Genomic DNA, 20,509 nt, shown 5'->3' with positions numbered 1-20,509 from the left:
TGCCTGCTATGCTTTGTATGTGACAGGTTTACTTTAGGCATTCCCTTTCAGGTAAGTGAATAATCTGACCTAGTATATTTTCTAACAGATCCATCCCTGCCTTTTCTTAACAAGATACACGCTGTCATGATGTATTCAACTTACATATTACATTACCTACCCTAAATTTCTTTTATGTTTCTTCAAAGTATCTTTCAGGACAGTAAGCTCAAAAAGAGCTATTTTTGCTATATCTGTTTGTTATATACAATTTTTGTACTTATTAAAAAGATATGTATTAGTGTGTTGGTTACCCTTGTTTAAATCTCACTTTGCACAGCTACGTGGGAAATGATGGTGCTGTAATAATGGTAATAAACTAGATGGCATTGGAATTTCTAAGTCATTGCAGTGCGATCTACACTTTTGTCCAGAATCCCACTTTTTTATTTATTTAGTAAACAAAATTTTATTATTATGTGTTGATATTTATGGCTGATATGGTTAATGTATTTTTTTAAAGTTTTAATAGATGACTCTGCAGCTATAGTAAGAATTTTCTGTCCACTTTTACACTGATCCACTATGGTTTGCCTGCAGCATGGGTACAACAAAGTATACCCACTGTTTTTTGTGCAGGTTTCCTGCTCTTTGCCATAGACTTCCATTAGATTGGGCGGTTTCGGTGCATTTTGTGAAAGTACACCAAAAGTCCTGCATGCAGGAAAGCCATGGGTCTGGTTTCAAGTTTGGTGTGCAGTTTTTCACTTTGATGCTGTAAGCCCAGACATGATCTATGCTTTTTTTTTCTTTCCTGAAAAAAAAAAATACAATTTAACCCACCTTTTACCTAGATTTTAAAAATAATTTGACTGTAAAAGATGTAGGTGTTGCAGATGGCATATTTTTTTTTTCCCCAGGAATGTGAGTTCTGCTGGAGAAGAGGCGCGCAGAAGAATGAGAGAGTGTGATGGACTAACTGATGCCTTGCTGTATGTCATCCAGTCTGCACTAGGAAGCAGTGAAATAGATAGTAAGGTATGGTTTATTTAAATGCATGAAAATTCAAATATTTGTTGAGAAACAAACAACATTACCTAATTACAGAAATAATAATTGGACATTAATACACATACAGTTTTGTATAAGCTTTGTATTTTACCTACGATTATTGGTTACCACTAGTGAAAAAATCTTTTCAGATTCTTCAAAATGGTGTGTAAAGTCAACAAAGGTACAGGGCTGTCTGGTCAGCTCACAGTCATAAATTTACAGTTCAGTAAAAAAAACAGTCAGGGGCAGGCATTGTGAGGCCTTAGGCAAACCTTAGACATGAGGCCCCACTCATGCCCATAATGGGAAAAATAACTCTGAATTTATAGTTTCTAGAATTTTCTCTAACCAATTCTTCTTTAATCAAATATATATATTACATATATATATATATTATATTACAAATATATATATATTACACGCACACAAATATAGATAACATTTGTGCAGCTGCTACTAACAATATGTTTAAGCCTTTAAGGTATACCAAAAGTCAAAAAACACTTTTCTCCATTTTAGACGAAGGTCAAGTTAATATAACCCAGCACAGAGTTCCCTCTTACTTCAGAGTGTGCAGGATTCCCCCTTGAAGTGCAAGGGGAAATTTCATGTAAGGGGGAATGTTGCAGACTTTGGTGTAAGGGGGAACTCTGATGTAAAGGGGGCTCTGGTGACGAGATCACCTTATATCAGAGTCCACTGCATTCCCCTTTACATCAGAGTTCCCGTTTATGTCATTGTCCACAGAGTTCCAACTTGCATTTAAAATGGAAATTCTAATGTGTGGGGAACTCTGGTCACCATAGAGCACCTTCTGCAGAGGGAATGCACTAAGGTAAGGTGGGGGGGGGGGTTACTGATATAAATGCACTTTTTTCTTACTGTATTCACTGCCCCTTACATCAGTGATCCCCCCACAGACTGGCCTTGCTACACTGTCACTAGCCACCACTGAGGTGCACCGTGCAGGGCTCAGTCAGATGGTCCTCTCTGGGCTCCAGCTTGGTGACTCTCGTTTCATCGATTATTATGCCCCGTACACACGGTCGGACATTGAGCGGACATTCTGACAACAAAAAACACGTACGTCGGGACTATAAATGGGGCAGTAGCCAATAACTTTCGTCTCTTAATTTATTCTGAGCATGCGTGGCACTTTGTGCTTCGGATTTGTGTGCACACGATCGGAATTTTCATCGGAAAATCCAACCGTGTGTACAGGGCATAAGACTACGAGACTGTGCGGCCATAATACAAGAGATGATCAGAGGCTACAGACATGATACAAGAGATGAACAGAGACTGCAAACATACTACAGGAGATGGTCAGAGACTGCAGACATACTACAGGAGACGGTAAGAAACTGCATACATGATACGAAAGATAGTCAGAGATTGCAGACCTAGTACAGGAGATGGTCAGAGATTGCATACCTGATACAGAAGATGGTCAGAGAGTGTGTGGACATGGTACAGGAGCTAGTCAGAGACTGCATACATGATACAGGAGATGGTCAGAGACTGCAGACATAGTACAGGAGATGGTCAGAGACTGCAGACATGATACAGGAGATGGTCAGAGATTGCAGACATGATACAGGAGATGGTCAGAGATTGCAGACATGATACAGGAGGATGGTCAGAGACTGCAGACATACTACAGGAGATGGTCAGAGACTGCAGACATACTACAGGAGATGGTAAGAAACTGCATACATAATACAGGAGATGGTCAGAGAGTGAGCGGACATTCTACAAAAGATGGTCAGAGACTGCAGACATAGTACAGGATATGGTCAGAGACTGCAGACATAGTACAGGAGATGGTCAGAGATTGCAGACCTAGTACAGGAGATGGTCAGAGATTGCAGACCTAGTATAGGAGATGGTCAGAGATTGCAGACATGATACAGGCGACGGGCAGATACTGCAGACATAGTGCAGGAGATGGTCAGAGGCTGCATAGCTGATACAGGAGATGGTCAGAGAGTGTGTGGACATGGTACATGAGATGGTCAGAGACTGCAGACATGATACAGGAGATGGTCAGAGACTGCAGACATTGTACAGGAGATGGTCAGAGACTGCAGATATTGTACAGGAGATGGTCAGAGACTGCAGACATTGTACAGGAGATGGTCAGAGACTGCAGACATAGTACAGGAGATGGTCAGAGACTGCAGACATAGTATAGGAGATGGTCAGAGACTGCATACCTGATACAGGAGATGGTCAGAGAGTGTGTGGACATGGTACTGGAGATGGTCAGAGACTGCATACATGCTACAGGAGATGGTCAGAGACTGCAGGCATGATACAGGAGATGGTCAGAGAGTGTGCGGACATTCTACAAAAGATGGTCAGAGACTGCAGACATAGTACAGGAGATGGTCAGAGACTGCAGACATAGTACAGGAGATGGTCAGAGACTGCATACCTGATACAGGATATGGTCAGAGAGTGTGTGGACATAGTACAGGAGTTGGTCAGAGACTGCATACATGATATAGGAGTTGGTCAGAGACTGCAGACATAGTACAGGAGATGGTCAGAGACTGCAGACATGATACAGGAGATGGACAGAGAGTGTGCGGACATGGTACAGAAGATGGTCAGAGACTGCAGACATTGCATAGGAGACAATCAGAGACTGCGTACCTGATACAGGAGATGGTCAGAGAGTGTGTGGACATGGTACAGGAGATGGTCAGAGACTGCATACATGCTACAGGAGATGGTCAGAGACTGCAGACATACTAAAGGAGATGGTCAGAGACTGCAGGCATGATACAGGAGATGGTCAGAGATTGTACGGACATTCTACAAAAGATGGTCAGAGACTGCAGACATAGTACAGGAGATGGTCAGAGAGTGGGCGGACATGGTACAGGAGATGCTCAGAGACTGCAAACATTGTACAGGACATGGTCAGAGACTGCAGACATTGTACAGGAGATGGTCAGAGACTGCATACCTGATGCAGGAGATGGTCAGAGAGTGTGTGGACATGGTACAGGAGATGGTCAGAGAGTGTGCGGACATGGTACAGGAGATGGTCAGAGACTGCATACATGCTACAGGAGATGGTCAGTGACTGCATACATGCTACAGGAGATGGTCAGAGACTGCAGACAAAGTACAGGAGATGTCAGAGACTGCAGACATGATACAGGAGATGGTCAGAGAGTGGGCGGACATGGTACAGGAGATGGTCAGAGACTGCAGACATTGTACAGGACATGGTCAGAGACTGCAGACATTGTACAGGAGATGGTCAGAGACTGCATACCTGATGCAGGAGATGGTCAGAGTGTGTGTGGACATGGTACAGGAGATGGTCAGAGACTGCATACATGCTACAGGAGATGGTCAGAGACTGCAAACGTTGTACAGGAGATGGTCAGAGACTGCATACCTGATGCAGGAGATGGTCAGAGAGTGTGTGGACATGGTACAGGAGATGGTCAGAGAGTGTGTGGACATGGTACAGCAGATGGTCAGAGACTGCATACATGCTACAGGAGATGGTCAGAGACTGCATACATGCTACAGGAGATGGTCAGAGACTGCAGACAAAGTACAGGAGATGGTCAGAGACTGCAGACAAAGTACAGGAGATGGTTAGAGAGTGTGCAGACATAGTACAGGAGATGGTTAGAGAGTGTGCGGACATAGTACAGGAAATGGTCAGAGACTGCAGACATGGTACAGGAGATGGTCAGAAACTGCAGACATAGTACAGGAGATGGTCAGAGACTGCAGACATGGTACAGGAGATGGTCAGAAACTGCAGACATAGTATAGGAGATGGTCAGAGACTGCAGACATGGTACAGGAGATGGTCAGAGACTGCATACATAATTGGGCTGAAATTGCACCCGGATCACATGTGAATCGCACAGAACGCACAGCGTGTTCCTGTATTTTCATAGTGTAAACCTGCCCTGTGACCTGGAACCCACACTTTGCTCCACTAACTTGCCTGGATGGGGGGCACTAGTATGGGCACCTGGAGCAATTTTTCACATCTCCTTGGGGTGCCAAGGGCCACCCCCTCTGGGGCAGACAGCATCTCTTTAATATTGAGGGGGAGAGGATATGTGCTAAGGGGGGTGGATTTCATATCCAAGCCCCCTTGTAGCACAGGTCCTAAAGTGCCCCCTAGAACATATCCCCTCCCCCAAATCACTCAAAGTGAACTGGCTAGTCCCCCCCCCACCCTCTTGTTCATGCCCCCCACCTCTGGAAGACTCACTTTGGATCAGTTCAGACGTTGTCTCTGCAGCGTGGTGAGCCTCCTCCTCCACCTCCTCCTCTGTGTACACAGGAAAACATCACAGCAGAAGGAGGAGGGGCGGGTTCAGTTCACTCCACAGCACTCTGCACTGTGTATGTGTCTGGCAGCTGGGAACAGCGGGGAGAGATGTCGGCTCTGCCATAAAAAGTGGAGCTCGCGGGCGGCGTGCGGGAGCGAAGATAACCCGCACAAGCTGCAGGCATTCCATGACTGATTCGCCGTGGAAGTTAAGGTATGGGCAAATTAGGCGGCCGCGGGGCCCCTGGGAGTGCAAGGCCTTAGGCGACCGCCTAATTTGCCCTAATTAGAGAGCTGCCTCTGGTCTCAGTGATGTTCAAGCAAGTAAATGTGCAGAAAGAAAGTGACCAGCATAGCAGCATTGTTTCAGAGCATTTTTTAGGAGACACACATTTAAAAGGTAACCCAAAGACATTAATATGGAAAAAAGTGCATTTAGCTTATGGCATTGCTAAACTAAAATGTTGACAACTCCTTGTTTGTTTTGTGTTTTGTAATATGTGCAGTATAGAAACAACTGAATTAAATTATTTTGGGAGCTAACATAGGCAAAAATACATTTTTGGAAGGTAAAATCACACCAATGACAACTCAATTCACACTGGCTGGTCATGCTCCCTGTTTTGCAACCATGTTGCATGATACAGTAACTGAATGATTTTTAATGCTCATAAAGATAGAACAGTGAAAGCATTTTCAGAGTGGAATCATTTACAAGGAAGCATTGCAGATCTATTTGCCATGAGGAAAAACCTTTGAGTCCTTGCAATGCCAAGAACATATTGTTGATACCATAAAGTCTGCTAAAGTGGAAAAGGTCTCAATCAGTAGTGGCAAGATAATTTTTAAGCCTGGATAGGTATTCCTTTTTCAAATGTCTGTTGAATTATATGAGCAAACAAGGGATTATTTGTTAAAGGGGTTCTAGAGTCACAGTATACACCAGGGGTCCCCAAACTTTTCAAACAAAAGGACAGTTTACTGTCCTTCAGACTCGGTGAGAATAAACATAACCTCAGGGTTGGTGGTCAGTAGGAGCAGTAGTGCCCCAGCATTTGTATCAGTGGAAGGAATAGTGCCCTTTTGTTGGTGTCCCTGGGAGGAATAATGCCCCATTATTTGTGTCAGTGGAAATACCGTAATTATGCCCGACTGTTGGGCCAGTGGGAAGAATAGTGTCTTATATCTTTGTAAGGAATAGTGCCCCAAGGGCTGGATAAGTTAGCAACCGCCGCATCCAGCCTTTAGGCTGCAGTTTGGAGACCACTGGCATACACTTTCATTTTAGAAAAGATCAGCACCATAATAGTAATATAAGCAATGGGTATTTGAAAATCCAGTATAAGCTTACTTGAAAAATCTCCTTTCATGTTGAGAGCTGCCTGTCTGCTGGCTATTTCATTTCACAACTTTCTGGATTTCCTGAATGATAGAAGTGTAGAAGTTCACCGCTCCAGGACGATTAACCCTCCTAAAATCAGCTGTCTCCACAATCAAACAGGGTGCTGGCTCTGTTTGCAACAAAAAATTAAATAGAAAAAATGTATAGCTGGATAGCCGCACTGCAAATATTCACCTTTATTGAAAAAATTATATAATAATAAGAATAATTATTCTTATTATTATTATAGACTATTTGGAGTGCGGCTATCCAGCTATACATTTTTTCTATTCCTGGATTTCCTGCATGTTTTGCAGCTTCTCCTCTGCTGTTTACTTTCAATTTCTAAGGACTACAAATCCCATGGTACCTTGCTGCCTGAAAGCAGTGATTCCTCTTGAAACTCCTACTCTCAGCACCTCTGCAGTTCAAAAGGCAGGCTCACAGCAGTGCCTACTCATAGAGCATAGTGAATATAGTATGTGTACCAGAAGTCAAGGAAGTAAATATGTGGGGGCCTTTACAGAGTAAGTTCACTCAAGTTTACCTCCAAGATCAGTTAGAAATAGGCTAGAAATAACTGAAATATAATGTGGAAATTAATATACGATTTACATTGTAATCATAGAGTTACTTTAATTTTCCCAGACTCAGTGCAACTGTGATGTTCTTTATGTTGTGGTCAGGGACTAGTTAAGTATGTACGGCATGAGCTCCCATTTTTGGAACCTGCCCTGTGTCTCGACTGTAATGAGCCACCACTGGAAGCTTACTTACTGCACACAACTGATGACCATAGGTGTGCGCAGCCTCTTGCATTAGGGTGTGCACCCCAAAGCTCAAATACATATGCATGTGTATATGTACTGATGGTGTCAGTAGGGCAGTGGACAGTGTCATTATTTTTATTTTATTTTTAAATAAATTATTTTATTTTGTAACTTTTTTTGGGGATGAAATATCAGTGGTCTAAACAGGGGGGAATATGCACCACACAAGGCGATTAGGGTGTGCCCCGGCACACCTGGCACACCCTGTGCGCACGCCTATGCTGATGACGTACTTGCTGCTTACCTGATTCAGACATTTCCATTGCTTTGCAGAAGTTTCTTTTCTTGAAGACCATCCATTACTCCTTTTTTTTGTATTGTAGAATGGTCTGCTCCAGCGTGTCTACAATGTCTCCTTGAAGCAATCACAAGGTGTAGTCAGTGTCCCTAGACAGTGTCTTAGAAAAGGTTTCTTTGTTCCTAATTGAGCTCTTGGATTCTGTCTGGTGTTTACTACCTTCTATCTTGTTACTTCCATTTAAGGACCTAGTTTTTTGTCTGGTTCCTGATTCTCAGCCATCCCATGTGCACTAATCACCTGTGACAGGACCCCCAGTTTAATATGTTCTTGGAGTCCCTCTGTTCAAACAGTACATAGTGTAAAGGTTTAGCAGTGTCTTCCTTATTTATATATAAGGGACTGTGTGTGAAAGTTGAAATTGCAAAGAGGATACGTTTGCACAAAAAAGAGCCATTAACTAAAGCTGGCCTTTACTGTAAATGGGCATTACAAATACCTAGTAATAACTTCTTTACTTGATAGTGTGCATGTGTCTGATTGAATTAGACACTAAAACTTGTCATCGCAAGTCTCTATGACTTCCACTACCACCTTGGAGGTTGAATCCTTTCTAGCTTTTCCTATTACAAGAAAACAAGATCTTAGTGAAGTTCCTTTTATTAATCGCAATCAACATACAGCTAATGCTCTGGCAGTATGAGAGACCTTTAACCACTCGCCCACTGCGCACTTAAACCCCCTTCCTAACCAGACCAATTTTCAGCTTTCGGTGCTCTCACATTTTGAATGACAATTACTCAGTCATGCAACACTGTACCCATATGAAATTTTTGTCCTTTTTTTCACAGAAATAGAGGTTTCTTTTGGTGGTATTTGATCACCTCTGGGTTTTTAATTTTTTGTGCTATGAATGAAAAAAGACCAAAAATTTGTAAAAAAAAAATGAAATTTTCTTTGTTTCTGTTATAAAATTTTGCAAATTACATTTTCTTCATAAATTTTGGCCAACATTTATACTGCTACATATCTTTGGTAAAAATAACCCAAAATCTGTGTATATTATTTGGTCCTTGTGAAAATTATAGAGTCTGACTGTGTCGGGACTGTGACGTCATAAGGGGCGGGGTCACCGGGTGACATCACCTGGTGACCCCGCCCCATGCCTAAATAAGTCGTTGCGCACCTCGCACACAGCATTACAGCTGGAGAGAGCGTCGCGTCAACATCGGAAGAAGAGAAGAGGGAACAAGATGACGGAGAAGACCAGGCCACCACTGGCAAAAGAGTGGCAAAAGAGCAGAAGATAGCGGAGGAGCCCGGCAGAAGAACCGGAGAGCAGGAGAAGAACCGGACACCAGGAGAAGAGGCCGGAGAGCTGGAGAAGAACCGGACACAGGAAGAAGAGGTCGGAGAGCGGGAGAAGAACCGGACACTGGGAGAAGAGGCCAGAGAGAGCGGAGAAGTCGGAAGAAGACCCCCGAAGTCGGAAGAAGACCCTCGGAGCTGCCTAATAAATTACTTTAAAAACCTGTCTAGTGTGTTTTTTTTTTTTATTGACACTTTTTCCCCCAGGTGAATGGGTAGGGGTACGATGTACCCCATACTCATTCACATAGGGTGGGGGGCCGGGATCTGGGGGCCCCCTTATTAAAGGGGGCTCCCAGATTCCGATAAGCTATCCGCCCACAGACCCCAACAACCAACGGCCAGGGTTGTCGGGAAGAGGCCCTTGTCCTCATCAACATGGGGACAAGGTGCTTTGGGGTGGGGGGGCGGAGGGCGCCACCTCCCCCAAAGCACCCACCCTCCATGTTGAGGGCATACGGCCTGGTACGGTTCAGGAGTGGGGTGCTCGTCCCCACCCCCTTTCCTGACCGGCCGGGCTGCATGCTCAGATAGGGGTCTGGTATGGATTTTGGGGGGCCCCCCCTGCCGTTTTTTCGGCGTAGGGGGTTCCCCTTAAAATCAATACCATACCTAAGGGCCTGGTATGCCCCTGGAGGGGAACCCATGCTGTTTTTTTATTTAAAATTTTGGCGTGGCGTTCCCCCTCATGATTCATACCAGACACCTGTCAGCAATGCTTGTTACTCATCGGGGAAGGAAAAAACACCGTTTTCCTTTCCCGATGAGCGAGCCAGCTCGGCGCTGGCTCCCGCGACAGGGCTCGCAGGTGTCAAATCTCGCCGATAACAGCGGCGAGATTGACACAATATCGCGGTCACCTACTGTATATAAAGCAAAAAGTACCCCCCAGTACTTTGGGATTTTAAGGGCAAACTATAGTAAATAGGTAATATTTAAAATATTGAAAACAGTTTATTAAAGTATTAAAAATATATTGGTACAAACATGACCATGAAATTACATAGTACATGATACAGGTTATTATACCAAGCTCATAAAGAGCTAATAGAAGGCATAGGAGTTGCTTCTCATACAGCCCAATGCGTTTTGGGAGTCTCGAAGTGTATCCTTTCTTCGGGGGCAAAGAGAAAACCATGAGTTTGAAGACATTCTAAAACAGAACAAATCACAGCTTGAGAATATGTAACAGGACATAAAATGCACACACATGTACATCGCGATATCAGTGAGGTTGTATACATACAGTACCAATACTGTATCATATTGGAAACTGAGAAAAGGTATACAATGGAGCTGGTTAAGATGGAGAGTTCCCTGTCGGCATTTCACCCAAATGAATGGGAAACCCCTGAGCCCCGAGAGGTCCCACACAAGGATCCCGAAAGGGTAACATCTCGGGCCTCAGGGGTTCCCCATCTATTTGGGTGAAATACCGACGGGGAACTCTCCATCTTATCCAGCTCCATTTTATACTTTTTTCTCAGATTCCGATATGATACAGTATTAGTACTGTATGTATATGAGCTCACGGCTATAGCAATGTACATGTGTGCCCATTTTATGTCCTGTTACATATTCTCAAGCTGCTTTTTGTTCTGTTTTAGAATGTCTTCAAACTCATCTTATCTTTGACCCTGAAGAAGGAATACACTTTGAGACTCCCGAAACGCATTGGGCTGTATGAGAAGCAACCGCTATGCCTTCTATTAGCTCTTTATGAGCTTGGTATAATAACCTGTATCATGTACTATGTAATTTTATGGTGGTGTTTGCACCAATATGTTTTTAATACTTTAATAAACTGTTTTCAATATTTTAAATATTACTTATTTACTATAGTTTGCCCTTAAAGTCCCACAGTATTGGGGGGTACTTTTTGCTTTATATACTCCCAGAGTTTTCCGACCGCCCTGTAGCCATTTTTCGGCTATGGGGGTCGGCAAGTGGTTATATTGCATGTGCAAATGACGTTATTCCATCACATTAAAGTTATCATACAGAAATCTGTCGTACTGGAAACTGCTGCCCTGCATACCACTCAGCATTGTACATGCAATCCCACTCCTGAAACTGCTAATATATTTACATTTCAAACTATAACTAATACTTTTTGTTAAAGCTATAAGAACTTTTTTAACATCTAAAGATTTTTGAACATTGGGATTGGTGCAGAAAGCTGTTGGCTTATTTGGCCAGTTATGAACACAAACCACCTATAGTTGTTATGCGCCATATCAGTTATTTTGTTAAATCCAAGGTTCCAGTAACAGATGGCTTACTTATTGAATTCTATGCAAGCTATTTGTATATTCTGATCCCAAATCTATTGGAGATAAAAAATTGCTACTGAGCGCCCTACTGAGCTCCATGCAGGAAGCATTTATCATACTATTCCCAAAACCAGCCATGATACCTTCTTCATAGATTTTCTTTTTTTTTCTTTATATGCTCTGTAAATGGGAACACAAACATATAGTGATATTTTCTCAAATATGACTGCCCTTAAGGCCCCTTTCACACTCATACAACTTCAAAGTCTCACGATTTTACCGCGATTTTGCGCCCGCTATTTTGCCGCGATTTTACGGAGATTTTGCCAAGATTTTGCTGAGATTTTGCCGCGATTTGAGAGCAGTACTACTTTGTACTACTTTGTACGACTTTGCCACAACTTTGGCATTAACCATTCTCAGCTTGTGCTTACAAAGTAGTGCTGAAATCGTGTCTATATTATTCAGGTACGATTTGCATGCTACTTGAGGGTTTAACATTGAGGTCTATGGAGTACAAATCGTATGGAAGTTGGACCAAAGTAGTGCAGGGACTACTTTGAAGTCGGTACGACTTAAAGTTGTGCCAATATGAATGGTAGTCATTGAAAATCATGGAGAATGACTTGTCATACGATATTGCAGTACAAAATCGTGGAACGAGTCGTATAAGTGTGAAAGGGGCCTTAAGCAGACCATACACTGCTTATAATTTAGCTTGTCCAACAGGGCCTGGACACATTTCAATTATTTCAGTCAGTGTGTGGCCACCCTGAGCCTGGGTTCACGCTATTGTGAATTGGATGCTGGTTTCCCTGCATCCAAATTGCATAGCAGGAGATTGTGACCTGCTCTCTATGGAGCCAGTTCACACATCTCTGCAGCGGCTCCAGTGTGAATTGCACAGGAGCCCTGTGTGTCTTTTGGTCCGTTTCAGGTACAAATTCAGCCAAAAATGCGGGCTGAAATCGGACCTGAAACGGTGAATGGAGACGCACCGGACTCCTGCTGTGAGCCGCTGCATTCTCCAGTGTGAACCCAGCCTCACGCAACAGAATTTGATTATTTAATTGAAGGGAGGCTTAAAATGGTGGATGGGGAAACCTCCCCCTGAGCTATTGTATTCTGACAGTGGGGGAGGCTATAGCCTGCAGCGCTGATCAGGTGACTAAAATTTGACAGGGCGACTGAACAGAAGTCGATTGGTTTGACTTCTGTTCAACCACAGTGCCCACACATGAATTTAAATTTGACTGGTCCCTGCTGAACCAGACGAATTTCCATTCATGTATGGCCAGCTTCAATCTGTTTGGGCTAGTATACTTCACTTTAAAGTTATTTAATGCCAGCAGTTTACAGGTTTCCTTTAATTATATAATTTCTGTACAGTTCTTTAAGAATGGTGTAAATTCTAACTGAATTACATCTAGTTTGCTAAAGCACTGTGCATATGACACAATAGATTTTTTTTCATCCTTTGTTGCAGCTCAGTGCTGCTGATCTTCTACAGCCTTTTTGTGGACACTTCATGTCTACATCATTCCAATAATGGTCACATACATTTCACAGGGTGGATTATTTGATGGGGACAAACATGAATCATGCATGTTGAAATGATCACTTGTGATCTCCCATGTGACAGGGCATTGTGACTCTACTGGGAAGTGGATGCACCTGCACAAGAGCAGGGTAGGATCTCAAGGTATTTTTTCAATGAAAAGTGCTGATTTAAAAATATTAAAACTAATTTGATATTACATTAACATGAATATGCTTATGAAATTTAAGTTATTGTCTTTACTTATACTTTACTTTCAAGCAGTATTTATTATTAATTAATAGTATTAATTCAGTTTACAAATTCTTATGCCCTGTACACACGGTCGGATTTTACAACGGAAAATGTGTGATAGGACCTTGTTGTCGGAAATTCCGACCGTGTGTAGGCTCCATCACACATTTTCCATCGGAATTTCCGACACAGAAAGTTTGAGAGCTTGCTATAAAATTTCCGACAACAAAATCCGTTGTCGGAAATTCCGATCGTGCGTACACAAATCCGACGCACAAAGTGCCACGCATGCTCAGAATAAATTAAGAGACGAAAGCTATTGGCTACTGCCCCATTCAAGTCCCGACGTACGTGTTTTACGTCACCGCGTTTAGAACGATCGGATTTTCCGACAACTTTGTGTGACCGTGTGTATGCAAGACAAGTTTGAGCCAACATCCGTCACAATCCGTGGAAAAAATTCATGGATTTTGTTGTCGAAATGTCCGATCAATGTCCGACCGTGTGTACAGGGCATTAGATGTGATGCCTGCATCACTTTCCTTTTTGAGGCTTTCTTTCTTCTATTTTCATCTGGTGATCCAGTAAATCTGCTGTTTGTCAACAGAACAAACTCTCTTGTAGCTAAAGGGATGAGACAAACCATTTACCACTGGCAGGGATGCTTAAAATGATCATCTTTTATTTATGTATGTAAAACCTGTATCCCAAAAGAAAAAAAACTGTCTCTTGTAATTGCCTATAAAGTGTTAGCTGGATTTTAGCTTCAATTAAATCTGTTAATATATCTAACACTCCCCTCCTCCTTAGACAGACAATGCTGCTGTCCAAAGGTGCGCCTGTGCGCCTACATCCAGAGTGTAGGCACTTGAATACAGGAGGTGTGTTACTGGCCATATCACCAGGTGAAAACAGAGGGAAAAAAAACCTAAAAAAAGAAAACTAATACAGCCACCACATCTAAGGATTGGTAAGCTGCAATATATTACATTTTGGGTTTTGGGTTTAATACAGTTACATAGTTAGTCAGGTTGAAAAAAAGACACAAGTCCATCTAGTTCAACCAAAAAAAATAAAAAATACAATCCCACATACACAATCCTTTACCCACAGTTGATCCAGAGGAAGGCGAAAAACCCCAGAAAAGCATGCTCCAATTTGCTACAGCAGGGGACAAAATTTCTTCCTGATCCCACGAGAGGCAGACTTTCCATGGATCAACTTTACCTATGAATGTTAGTACCCAGTTATATTATGTAAATTTGGGAAATAATCCAGGCCTTTTTTAAAGCAATCTACTGAGCTTGCCAGAACCAACTCTGGAGGGGGTCTATTGCGCATTTACACAGCTCTTACTGTGAAGAAACCTTTCCGTATTTGGAGATTAAATCTCCTTTCCTCTAGGCGTAAAGTGTGCCCCCGTGTCCTCTGTGTTGACTGTAAAGTGAATAACTCAACACCAAGTTCACTACACTACTGTATATGGACCCCTTATATATTTGTACATGTTGATCATATCCCCCTTAATCTCCTCTTCTCAAGAGAGAATAAATTCAGTTCCTCTAATCTTTCCTCATAGCTGAGTTCCTCCATGCCTCCTATCAGTTTGGTTGCTTTTCTCTGCACTTTCGATGAGTTCTTACTAATTATTTGTACAGGGGCAAAATGATATCTCTCTCTCTGGAGTCCATACCTCTCTTAATACAAGAAAGGACTTTGCTCGCTTTGGAAACCACCACTTGGCATTGCATGCTACAGCATTAGATTCAGTGGCTAATATTCATAGTGACCCTTTAACAAACATTTCCAATAGGTTAATATGTGCACATAACACATATTTTAACCTGTAAAACCCTCCCTTATGCAGACATCCAAAAGCCCTGAGACTTCGGCTAGGTGATGTCATCTTTGATCTGATGTCATCAGCCCTAACCTGCCCAGAACTGTTACTAGAGTGACACTCTATAGTATTTCCCTTGACTCCTTCTCCAGGAGTCACAGTACACAACAATCAATTTTTGAGTGTACTTTACTGTTGATAATCTTTTGCACATTGGGAGAAAAATTCTTTTGCAATATGCTATATTTTGTAAAACATTTAAAAGCTGGACTTGTGTGGAGAGTTTCAACTTTGGGGCAGGTATCTGGTTCTGGTCTCACTACTTGGTAATTCACTTACCAGGAATGAAGGTCATTTTTGTGTATAGACTGGTTGTTTTCTGAACTACTCTACAGTTATTTCACCCCTATGTCTATTTCATGAAAGTCTCACCTGTATTTTTAGTCCCACCTTTTCTCACCTGTGATTGATCTTTCCTGTGCTGCAGGAGAATTCTGGAGCATTTTGTAAATCTATTGATTTTGAGAGCAAACTAATCTGTTAAAGCTTAATGCCCTTGAATCCAGTTGTGCTTAAACGTTTGTAAACCTTTGCAGAAATTGTACCATTTTGGCACTGATATTGAAAATATAACTGATCATGCCAAAAAACTGTCTTTTATTTAAGGATAGTGATTATATGAAGCCATTCATTATCACATAGTTGTCTGGCTTTTTTTAAAATCAAAATGATAACAAAAATCACCCAGATGGTTCTGATCAAAAGTTTATGTACCCTGGAATGTTTGGCCTTGGTACAGACACACAAGATAACACACTGGTTAATATGGCAATTAAAGGTTAATTTCCCACATCTGTTACATTTTAAATGTCAATTAGTGTGCGTGTATGAATATTCAGTTTGTTAACTCTCACTTGAATGCACTGAGCAGGCTAGATACTGAGCCATGGGGAGCAGAAAAGGACTGTCCAAATAACAAGATAATGGAACATTATAATAATGGAAAAGGATAAAAAAGATATCCAAAGCCATGAATATGCCAGTCGGTACTGTTCAATTACTTAATAAGAAGTGGAAAATTCAGGGATCTCTTGATACCAATCCAAGGTCAGGTAGACCAATAAAAATTTCATCCACAACTGCCAGAAGAATTTTTTTGGGATACAAAGAAAAACCCAAAGGTATCCTCAGGAGAAAAACGGGCTGCCCTGGAAAAAGACAGCGTGGTTGTTTCAAGGAGCACAATATGGGAATACTTTAACAGAAATGAGCTGCATGGTTGAGTTGCCAGAAAGAAGCCTTTACTGTGCCAATGCCACAAAAAAAAAACGGTTACGATATGCCCGACAACACCTCAACACGCCTCACAGCTTCTGGCACACTGTAATCTGGCGTGACGAGACCAAAATAGAGCTTTATGGTCACACCCATAAGCACTATGTTTGGGAAGGGGTCAACAAGACCTATAGCGACAAGAATACTATCCACACTATAAAGCATGGTGGTATCTCATTGATGTTTTGGGGGTGGGTGAGCTCTAAAGGCATGGGGAATCTTCTGAAAATTGATGGCAAAATGAATGCAGCATGTAACCAGAAGATACTGGCAGAAAATTTGCATTTTACTGCACAAAAGCTGCGCATGGGACACTTTTGGACTTTTCCAGCACAACAATGACCCTAAGCGCAAGGCCAAGTTGACTCTCCAGTGGTTACAGCAGAAAAAGGTGAAGGTTCTGGAGTGGCCATCAGTCTCCTGACCTTAATATAATGGAGCCACTCTGGGAAAATCTCAAATGTGTGGTTCATGCAAGACGAGCAAAGACTTTGAATGACCTGGGAGGCATTTTGCCAAGACGAATGGGCAGCTATACCCCCTGCAAGAATTTGGGGCCTAATAGACAACTATTACAAAATACTGCATGCTGTCATTGATGCTAAAGAGAGCAATACACAGTATTAAGTATTATGACTGCTGCTCCTCTCTGCCAATCCCTTCACTGGCTTCCCCTACCCCACCGCATAAAATTCAACCATAACCTACAAGGCCATTCACAACATCGCCCCCATCGACATCACCAACCTTATCTGCAGATATCGTCCCCTCCGCTCCTCCCAGGACCTCCTGCTCTCTAGCTCCCTTGTTACCACCTCCCATGCTCGCCTTCAGGACTTCTCCAGAGCCTCTCCCATCCTCTGGAACTCCCTGCCCCAGTGTGTCCAATCAGCCCCTACCCTGTCCACCTTTAGGAGATCCCTGAAAACTAATTTATTCAGGGAAGCCTATAACACACCCACCTAACAATTGTCTCCGAGCCACCCCCATGAAATCATTCTCTGCAGCTATTACCTTTTGTACCACCACCCCCTCCCTTTAGAATGTAAGCTCTACGAGCAGGGCCCTCCTGTACCTTTTGTATTGAACTGTACTATAATTTTGCTGTCCCCCTATACATTGTAAAGCGCTGCGTAAACTGTTGGCGCTATACAAATTGTGAATAATAATATTAACAACTAAGGGTATGCAGACTTTTGAACAGGGGCCATTCAATTTGTTAACTTGTTGCCAAGTTTTATTTTATTATTGTGCCATTCTGTTATGACCTAGAATTAAATATGAATCCCATAAGAAAAATAAGAATTGTGTTTTGCCTGCTCACTCATGTTTTCTTTAAAAATGGTAGATACTGTATATTACCAATTCTCCAAGGGTATGCAAACTTTTAAGCACAACTGTATTATTTCTGGTGTACCTATCCTGACACTTTTCTGTCTTGTCAATAGTGTTAATAAAATAATTTGTCCAAAAATGATGATTATGTGTAGATGAACACATAATATATAAACTGTATTTATTTATCTGTTCAAATATGGACACAGTTTTAGTTGTATTAAATGCATGATTATATATATATTATGTGTTCATTTACAGATAATCATCGTTTTTGCACAAGTTATTTTATTGACACTATTGATGATACAAGTTTTTTGATCAATTTAATTCATTTTTTTGTTGAAAGTTTACTATCTATCTATCTATCTATCTATCTATATATATATATATAGATATCTATAGATATCTATATATAGATATCTATAGATATCTATATATAGATATATATAAATTAAATTGATATATATATTGTGTCTTTTATCCAATATTCAGGATTGTAAAAAAGACAACAGTCTGAATAGCTTTATCTATCGTGAGGTTTACTATATTTGAACTGTTCTGTCTTGACCCGTAGACTTTGATTTCTATTATACTGTTTTATTTTAGGCTTTTCTTGCTTATTGAATTACATCATTGTATAGTTAACCAAAACATATGCTCTAAAGCGGGGGTAGGCAACCTCTGCCCTCCAGCTGTGGTGAAACTACAAGTCCCGTGAGACATTGCAAGATTTGTAGTTTCACCACAGCTGGAGTGTGAGGTTGCCTACTCCTGCTCTAAGGTTTAGTCTTTCATATCTCCAGTGCTAGCAAATAACGGGACATAGCACGGTGACGTCAGTACGTCACTCCTCCCATACTTAGGGAGGAGTGACGTACTGACGTTACGTGCGCTACGTCCCGTTGTTTGCTGGCACGGCCATGTGTAATGTAGCCGGCCGGCCGCATATATTTTTATCTTTTGCTGTTTTTACGCTTATTGGCGGTTTGTGTTTTAAATCTTAGAATAAAAACCAAACAGGTTTTACCTATGGCTACTCTAGTGATCTTTTTTTCTGAGCCACGTTTTCATCACTATGCATAAGGCTGCATACAAGCTTCCAGTGGAGGTCTTTGTCTGTTGAAGTCCGGACCAGGGGATCCCCCCACAGAAGCGGCGATTGGACCGATATCGGAACTCCACTGAGGAAAAGGCCCTGGCTGGGTGTTAGCCACAGGCATTACTTGTCTGTGCAGCTAGTAAACGCACACTTCTTATGGTGGTGGGTCTGCAAGCAAAGTCACACAGAATTTCTAGCAGGTTATGGGCCCACACCCACCCAGACACCCAGAGAAAAGCTGAGAACCCAGTCATAGCCAGCTACAGCAAGTGCAAGATACAGCAACTGGAGGAAGACTATAAAAAAAATGGCCAGTAACACAGCTGCAACAAAGCTTGCATTTGCAAATCTGAAAAACCAGAACTACCAGTCTTGGAAATGCAAGATGAAAATTCTGTTCATAAGATAAGGTACATGGAAATGTATAAATGAAGTCAGGCCAGAAAATCCTTCAGACAAGTGGATAGAAAAATACCAAAAAGCTTAAAGCACAATCTCTCTTAGCATAGAAGATGATCAAAGCTTACATATATATAAGCGTGAAACTGCTAAAGAAATGTGGGAAGGATTACAAAAAGTGCATGAAAGAGCTAATCTCAGCAATAAACTGTATTTGAATAGAAAGCTATACCAAACCAAGCTGATGAAAGGCCAGGATCTGCAGGATTACATAAAGTGCACCTTGGAAATGGTTGAACGCCTGAGCGTTATAGGAGAAGAAATAAAAATTTTCATGACGTAGCACTATTACTCAGTGGCTTACCAAAAAATTATGAAACGCTTGTCTCAGGACTTGATGCACGTCCAGATGATCAACTGACATTGGAATAACCACTTCCCGTCCAAGGTACGTCATATGATGTCATGGACTTGGAGTGGGGATATCTGGATGATGCCTGCAGCTACAGGCATCATCCAGATATATTTTTCAGCCAGCGATTCTGTGCACTGTAAGAACAATCATAGTGGCATTTCAGCCGCTTGATCGTTCTTACAGGCAGCTGGAGGGCCCCACATCTCTCCATAAAGAGGACCTGTCACGCACTATTCCTATTACAAGGGATGTTTACATTCCTTATAACAGGAATAAAAGTGATCATAAATTTTATTTTTTAAAGAGAAAGTGTAAAAAAAAAAGTAAATAAAAAAAAAAAAAAATATATAAAGTGCCCCGCCCCGTCCCCTATCTCGCACAGAAGTGATCGCATACGTAAGTCGCGCCACATACGTAAACGACGTTCAGATCGCACATGTGAGGTATTGCCACATGCGTTAGAGCAAAAGCAACAATTCTAGCCCAAGACCTCTTCTGTAACTCAAAACTTGTAACCTGTAATAATTTTACAAGCGTCGCCTATGAAAAGTACCGAAGTTTTGCACCATTCCACGTTTGGTGCCTTTCACATTATACAAAAATATGGGCTAACTTTACTGTTTTGTTTTTTTTTTAATTCATGAAATTGTTTTTTTTCCAAAAAAAGGTGTTTGATCATACGAAAAAAGGAAAATTCATTGCGCAACGTCCATATTAAAAACGGGCAGGGCAGGAAATAGTGGTGACGTCATCACGCTCGTGAGAGTGTTAGGACAGTTTTTATTTCCAGTGCCTGTGAATACAGTCTTGTTGTAAGTCGTTTTTCTTAAATAAATTGCCCATTTTTAATATGG

The 20,509-nt window shown here is 41.8% G+C and overlaps 1 protein-coding gene across 8 annotated transcripts in view; it reads left to right on the top strand.

The window, feature by feature from the left end:
* The window catches only part of CTNND2 (catenin delta 2), a 1,213,609-nt gene that overhangs the window by 786,440 nt on the left and 406,660 nt on the right, over positions 1–20,509 (top strand). For all 8 annotated transcript variants that reach the window (XM_073630701.1, XM_073630699.1, XM_073630697.1 and 5 more), the window contains one exon: positions 900–1,017. In XM_073630701.1, coding sequence (XP_073486802.1) covers positions 900–1,017 — 118 coding nt within the window. The remainder of the gene's footprint in view (positions 1–899; positions 1,018–20,509) is intronic.

This window comes from Aquarana catesbeiana, linkage group LG05, assembly GCF_042186555.1.
Source record: "Aquarana catesbeiana isolate 2022-GZ linkage group LG05, ASM4218655v1, whole genome shotgun sequence".
Lineage (NCBI taxonomy): Eukaryota > Metazoa > Chordata > Amphibia > Anura > Ranidae > Aquarana > Aquarana catesbeiana.
Note: the sequence above shows the minus strand (reverse complement) of the source record. Positions and strands in the feature narration are given on the sequence as shown.